The sequence below is a fragment of the Camelina sativa genome, chromosome 17, assembly GCF_000633955.1.
Source record: "Camelina sativa cultivar DH55 chromosome 17, Cs, whole genome shotgun sequence".
Taxonomy (NCBI): Eukaryota; Viridiplantae; Streptophyta; class Magnoliopsida; order Brassicales; family Brassicaceae; genus Camelina; species Camelina sativa.
Genome location: NC_025701.1, coordinates 27999463 through 28007316, shown reverse-complemented (window position 1 = coordinate 28007316; position 7854 = coordinate 27999463). Strand labels below are relative to the sequence as shown.

Sequence of the window (7854 nt, the reverse complement as noted above, 5' to 3'; positions counted from 1 at the left end):
ACCGAATATACGAGATAATTACTTAAAAGTGAATAAGTGAAACATTGTTAAAAATTGCTAGAAAATTTTGTTAATTAGTTTTATAAAATCTTGTAAAATGCTTCCAACAATCTCTGTATTTTTGTAATACTTCCCATGACTTTGTTTTGTAAAGAAAATGTTTAAAATTATGAACCAATAATAGAATAATTGAATTCATTAACAATACTAGATTCTTTTGTTTTAATTGAATAACACAAAATTTTTAGTGACTTTATAAAAATCTGAATCCAATAACCCAAATTTATTAAGATTTTAAATGACATTTTACAAATCACAAACTAATAACATTGAATTTTAACATAGTTTAACAAAATCTTGATCTAATAACAACAACATATTCTACCTAACATTTAAAATCTTTAAAACTTTATTCCAATCTCAAACCAATAACCCCACTTATTTTTTTCAGAATTGTAATATTTCCTGGAAAAATAAAAAGGACTAAATTAGCTAAAATGTTAAGTGTATTTTTTTGTTTAAACAGCTAAAAATTGTCAGAAAGAACGTAAAGTAAAGTAAGAATTTTTCCAATTTTGCAGGTAAAGGTAAATTAATTACTTAATCCGGGTTATTTCGACAACCGTGTCTTCTAGTTTGTTCTGCGCAATAATAAACATGATTCTGATTCTAAAAAGTTTTTTCTTTTTAATTCGCCGTTGTTGCAGAAGAGACATAAAACCCGAAATAAATAAAAAAAGGGGCACAAAAACAGAAACAGAGTAAAAGAGTCTGAGAGATTGGTCGGGGGAGTAAGAGGTGTTAATTGTCTCCTGTCTCCTGGATCGCGGCCACTTCGCCGTCAAAAAATATCTCAGAGATTCTCATTGGGCCGCCATTGATGAACCCAACCTACTCACTCTGTGAAGACACATAACGTGAATGTTCTGTCTATTTTTACATCTCCCCTAGGCCCTCACACACGGGATGATATAACAATAACAAACCTTGCCGAGATTTGAAGAAAGAACATCAAATCAAAACCCAATTCCGAATTTGACTTCATTGCTTCTTACTGAGACAAAGGTACTCACTTTTAGTTAGAGGCTTTTGATTATTCTATTCACTTCCATAGTTTCAGGAACCGTCTTTTTCTGTTCTATATATTATCCTTAAGTTAGTACCTTTGTAGTGAATGAACATTTCACATCGATTTATGCAAGTTCAGAGAATTGAGTCGGGTTAGTTTTTTGTTGTTTCTAATGGAAGATTTGGTTTCACACTTTTGGTCTTAGGTTTAAACATTGAGGAGTTTACGGTCCGTGTACTGCGTTGAGGCTACAAGAAGAAGGTTATATATAAAGGAAAAAAGGAAGAAGCTTTTTTAGTTTTTTTTTTTGCAAGTTGTGATTGAAATGATGAGTGTGGTGGGAAGAAGTGAAGTTGTTGATGATGTGTTCTTTGATTCATCCGATGTTTTGTCTGTTGGTGAACAACTAGTAGTAGTAGAGAAAGAAGAAGAAGCAGGGTTTCTAGTTTGGTCAGGTGTGCCAGTTAGTGTTGAGGAGCGTCGTGAAAGGTTTCTCAAGAGAATGGGTTTATTAGTAGAAGAGAGATTTGAGTCCATGAGTTTGGAGAGGATGACAAGCGATGAGGTTACTACTAGTTCTTCTTCAGATTCATCTCTATGTGATAACGAGTTGCAGTGTTGTGTTAGAGAGGAGAATTATGGATCAACCACTTCAATGTCTGATGATGAGGAACTAGACGGAGAGGATGATGATGATGATTCAGAAGAGATCTCAACCAGTGCTTCTGTAAGTCCATCTCGGAGTTTCAGCAAGAAAAGCTCGAAGAAGTGGTTGTTCAATTGCTTTGCAGGAGAAAAGGAGAAAGATTTCAAATACAACAAATCGAGTGAAGCGACGATGAGCAAAGTGAAGGTGAAGACTAATAAGAAGAGTCATGTAGAGTTATCTGCAACTTACATAGTACAAAAGATAGATGGACACAATGGGAAAATATGGACATTGAAGTTTAGTCCTGATGGTAAATACTTAGCAACAGGAGGCGAAGATGGAGTTGTAAAGATATGGCGAATCACGCTATCGGATTCTTTACTCGCCTCTTTTATGCGACAACAAGAACCAATAAGCCAACAAGAAGCATTAGTTCTGTTTCCTCAGAAAGCTTTTCATATAGAAGAAACACCGTTTCAAGAACTTTATGGTCATACCGGAGATGTTTTGGACTTAGCATGGTCAGACTCAAACGTGAGTGTGTTAGTTTGTTTGGTCGTTTGTTAAAATCTCTTTCATTGTTTCATTACTTATGAATCTTTCTTTGGTTTTTTTGGGCTTTGCAGTTGCTTCTTTCAGCTTCTAAGGACAAGACAGTTCGGTTATGGAGTATTGGTTGTGATCAATGTCTTCATGTCTTCCATCATAACAACTACGGTAATAACTTGTTTTTCTTTGTTCTCAAATCTTTGCAAAAACGTTTTGTTTACTCACTACTGTTTGTTGCTTTTTTGTCTTTCCAAATACAGTGACTTGTGTTCAATTCAATCCTGTAAATAAGAACAACTTCATAAGTGGATCAATAGATGGAAAAGCTCGAATCTGGGGTTTGTCAGAAGAGAGAGTCGTCGCTTGGACCGATCTCCATGATTCCATTTCTGCGATTTGTTACCAACCAAACGGAAATGTAAAATTTCTCATTCACTGTCTCTCTCTCTTCTTTATTCCAAATATCATCATCATCACTGAGATTTGCTCTGTTCTTGCTTCAGGGGTTCGTTGTTGGTTGCATCACCGGAACTTGTAGGTTCTATCAAATCTCAGGCAACGATGTGATGATGGATGAACAGATTCTTATCCGGGGACGGAATAGAATCACCGCGGTGGAGTTTTGTCCTGGAAGCTCCGAGAGAGTAATGGTATCTTCCGACGATTCGAAAGTTCGAGTATTTGATAAAGCTCAAATCTTTCACAAATTCAAAGGTAGAAACTTGAATCATCTTAGTCGTCTTCTTATTTTTTTTTACAATTCTTGATTTCGTCTGTTTTGATTTTCTTGAGATTTTTATATTTCAGCTCCGTCGAAATATGGGAGACAGTCGTCGGCGTCGTTTGTTTCTTCCGCCGGAAAACATATTTTATCAGTCCGACGAGGTCTCGGAATCTATCTCTGGAACAACGATGGTTTCCCGGCGAAGAATCGCGCGGAATCGTCGAGTTCTTTCGAGTATTTTCACTCGCCGGGTGTATCCGCGGCGGCGGCTTGGACTCCGCCGGGAATGGAAGTATGGAAAGCGGCTGAATCAGGGCGAGCGCTGAGACAATTACAGAGCTCCGGGAGATTGTCTCGCTCCAGCCGTGTTACCGCCACGTGGCCGGAGGAGAAGCTACTGATGAATGTAGGAATTTACGATAGTACTACCCTCCCCGTCGGCGGGTTTGATTTTGCCGAGGCGTGGAGGCTGGTCATCGTGACGGCGAGCTTGGATGGGATGATTAGGACATTCCATAACTATGGACTGCCACGTAGATTATAGTTGATTCGATATTATTATTTTTTTGTTGTCTAAATATTAGATATTATAGTTTTCTATTCCTTCACTTCCAAGTTCCTCTACCTGTATAATGGTATTGTTCAAGCCTCGATGTCAATGATACTCTATTACTCCCAAGGCTGACATTTCTTCTATCTCGTATATTGTGTCTATTTGTCTTGGTGCTTTTACATAGTGTGGACTTTGAACAATGTGTAAACGATTTGTTGTGCAACCTTATTTTAGCTATGTCCTCTGATTATGTTGAAAACAAACGCAAATTACAGAAATGTCACAGTAAGTTCAGATGGGGGAATGGAGAACATGCTCAAGATAGTCAAGTAAGTATTTCCTTATGTTGTGTGTACTACAACTATAATGTGGCTACTGCTGAGTGTTGATCCATTGCATTAGTAGACACCATAAGTTGTTTGGAGGTTTATCATTAAACGTTTTATGGTTTTACATCAATGGGATTAGAGGTCTCTGTTGTGTCTATTTCAAGGATTATGTATGCTTTTGGTACACTATCCTTAAACCCTTTGGCTTATGCCATTGCATGATCTATATGTGGAATTTAGATGATAGGTCGGTGTTGAAATATTGCATTATACAATCTTAATCTTTTTAAACAATATTGCAGATACAATTCATGAGGTGAGAAGTAAAAAGGAAAAAATGAAGGAGGTAAAATTATTAATCCCTTTAGATTCAACAGGTCGCATGATTTGTGGATTCACATACCAGTCCTTACACTACTGTGTGTGCATCACTTGCTCATTATAGCTTTTCCTTATCTCTCATACGACGACTACCTCTGCACACTTGTTTGGATAATTCATTGGCACTATATTCATACAAATAGTACAAGACAAATCTAACAGAAGTGCCACCGAAACCTCCGAGGAAAGTTATTAAACGTTAGAAATGCAACTGCATCAAGTTAGTAACAAAGAAATGCAACTGATCAAGTTAGTAACAACAAAATTCTTAGAAATCTAATGCAAGTTCTGAGACTTGAGAGGTATAAAGAGTACATCAATACAGAAGCACTACGCTACAGGAAAGTCATGATCACGACTGATCAAGTATGTGTACAAAAATTTTATGATGGCTTACTTATTAAATTGGTTCTACTAGCTCATTTGGCACTAGTGTGTGCCCATGTAGGCATGTACATCTCGGGTAACGAGTTCTATACTTGATAAGGGGGCGGAAGCTTGAGAGAGTAACGTACTCTGTTTTGGGGTGGTGAAACAGAGTAAGAAAAAAAACAAGAGAAACGAGAGGCGATGAGATGAACGATAGAGGGACGAAGTCGAAGTCGAGTTTGAGAGTTCGAGATCGACAAGGTTGTGCAAGTCCTCCTTGCAGGGCTTCGAAGAGAAAGCTCTTTTGGGTAGTTAAGACTACCTCTTTTTTATCTTTTATTTATGCAATATGAATTCTGAATTACAATGCTGCTGTGATCTCTAGTTATAGAGGCACAGGAAAACAGAAAACAAAACCCTAGACTCTTCAAACTAATGCAGAAACCGACTTAAACGAAACATAGAAAAGCCCAAACAAAACGTAACTTGATGGCCAAGAAAGGCCCATCAAGGGTCGATGCGACGCTGCATCAGGTCCCTCCCGGTTGAGAAGGATTCGTCTCGGAATCCAAAGGTTCGTTGTCCCCCCGGAAAAGAGACAGATGCTTGACATTAAAAACGTTGTGAGTCCGCAAATGAGAAGGCAATTGTACCCGATATGCGTTGTCGTTAATGCGTGCAAGAACCTCCACAGGACCAACTTTGCGCGACTTGAGCTTGTTGTATTCACGAAGTGGAAGGCGGTCCTTAGTGAGATATACCCAAACCAAATCGCCTGGGTTAAACACAATGACACGGCGTTTCCGATCAGCAGCCTCTTTATACTTAGCGGTAGCCTCTTCCAAATGCGTTTGAGCTTGTTTGTGGATGAGTTGCAAGTCATCAACAAAATCCTGAGCCTGACCATGCAAACGCGTTTGATCGGGAAGAGTTGTTAAATCAAGAGGACAACGAGGTACCAAACCATATACAACACGAAAGGGACTGAAGCCAAGACTGCGGTTGAAGGCATGGTTATGTGCGAATTCTGCTTGACACAATTTAGCATCCCAGCTCTTAACGTTATCACCCACTAAACAACGCAACAAATTCCCCAATGCTCGATTAGTCACTTCAGTCTGTCCGTCCGTTTGTGGATGATATGCTGAACTCATGTCCAAGCTCGTGCGTAATAACTTCCACAAGGATCTCCAGAAATGACTCAAAAAACGAGTATCACGGTCAGATACGATGGACTGCGGCAAACCATGGAGTCGATAAATCTCACGAAAAAACAATGTGGCAACCGTAGAAGCATCCGTGGTTTTCTTACAAGGTATAAAATGAGCCATCTTGGAAAAACGATCCACCACGACGAAGATAGAGTCATTGCCACGCTGAGTTCGTGGAAGACCCAACACAAAATCCATGCTAACATCAGTCCATGGTTGGGTAGGAATAGGCAGAGGGAGATACAAACCTGCGTTAGACGCTTTCCCTTTAGCTTGCTGGCATGTACGACAACGCTCGACATAGCGTTCGACATCACGACGCAAGGAAGGCCAAAAATAGGACGAAGTGACCAATTGTAACGTGCGATCACGACCCACATGCCCCTCGTTATGCATCTCTTGGATTATTTGCAAACGCAGGCTTGATTCCGGAACACAAATACGCAGCCCTTTGAAAAGGAACCCGTCATGAATAGAATACTCATCAGTGAGACCTTGTTCCACGTCCGAAAACATTTTTGCAAAGAAACTATCCGTCTTATATAATTCAGCAAATGTCGCAAAACCCGGAACCGAAACGTGAACTGTGGCCAACAACGCATGTCTACGGCTCAAAGCGTCGGCGACCCTGTTTGTCTTCCCGGATTGATGCTTGATAGCAAATGTAAACTGTTGTAAAAATGCAACCCAAGAAGCATGACGCGAAGAAACCTTAGCCTGACTATCCAAATGACGTAGAGCATCATGGTCGGTGAAGAGCACAAAGTCACGATGGACTAAGTAGTGACGCCAATGTTTGATGGCCTGAACAATGGCATAGAACTCGACATCATAGGTGCTGTACCGTTGTCGTGCACCATTCAACTTTTCACTATAAAAAGCCACAGGACGGTTCTGTTGACTAAGGACAGCACCAATACCCAGTTTGGAAGCATCGCAGTGTAATTCAAAAGTGAGGGAAAAATCAGGAAGAACCAAAATTGGAGCTGTAGTGAGCTTGAGTTTGATATCTTCAAAAGCGGTTGTTGCTGCAGAAGTCCACTCAAAACGTCCGTCTTTCATACAGTCCGTAATAGGTGCCATGATGGTGCTAAAATTGTGGACAAAACGGCGATAAAAAGAAGCGAGGCCATGAAAGCTACGAATATCGGTAACTGAGCGAGGTAGTGGCCACGACCGAATGGCTTCCACTTTAGCACTGTCGACCGAGAGACCCTTATCCGAAACAACATACCCCAAAAACTTAACTTCCGATGTACCAAANGATAAAAAGAAGCGAGGCCATGAAAGCTACGAACATCGGTAACTGAACGAGGTAGTGGCCACGACCGAATGGCTTCCACTTTAGCACTGTCGACCGAGAGACCCTTATCCGAAACAACATACCCCAAAAACTTAACTTCCGATGTACCAAACTCACACTTCTGACGACCCGCGAATAATTTTTCCTGGCGCAAAACAAGAAGTACCTCTCGGAGATGGCAAACGTGGTCCGTGAGGGAGGAGCTGAAGATGAGGATGTCATCAAAATAAACTACCACAAATTTACCAATGAAGGGCCGAAGAGCTTGATTCATCACTCTCATAAATGTACTCGGAGCATTGGATAATCCGAATGGCATCACCAGCCATTCAAATAAACCTTCCCGCGTTTTAAAAGCTGTCTTCCACTCATCACCAGGACGAATGCGAATTTGATGGTAGCCACTCTTTAAATCGATTTTGGAGAAAATGCAAGCTTGACCAATCTGGTCCAGAAGATCATCGAGACGAGGCATCGGAAAACGATAACGGATAGTGATCTTGTTGATGGCTCGACTATCAACACACATTCTCCAGGATCCATCTTTTTTTGGAATGAGTAAAGCCGGAACAGCACAAGGACTTAAGCTTTCGCGAATATGGCCTTTGCGTAGTAAGTCTTCTACCTGGCGGCACAATTCTTCATGCTCTTGTGGACTCATACGATAGTGAGGCCGATTAGGAAGAGTAGCTCCAGGAGCAAGATCGATATGGTGTT

The 7854-nt window shown here is 40.3% G+C and overlaps 1 protein-coding gene across 1 annotated transcript; it reads left to right on the top strand.

Moving 5' to 3' along the window:
- Nucleotides 727–3670, top strand: LOC104758185 (uncharacterized WD repeat-containing protein C3H5.08c-like). The gene is made up of 6 exons (XM_010481012.1): nucleotides 727–1065; nucleotides 1275–2252; nucleotides 2345–2435; nucleotides 2528–2685; nucleotides 2771–2981; nucleotides 3075–3670. Exons 2-6 carry the CDS (start codon nucleotides 1395–1397, stop codon nucleotides 3533–3535), a joined length of 1779 nt encoding a protein of 592 aa, XP_010479314.1. The 5' UTR covers nucleotides 727–1065; nucleotides 1275–1394; the 3' UTR covers nucleotides 3536–3670.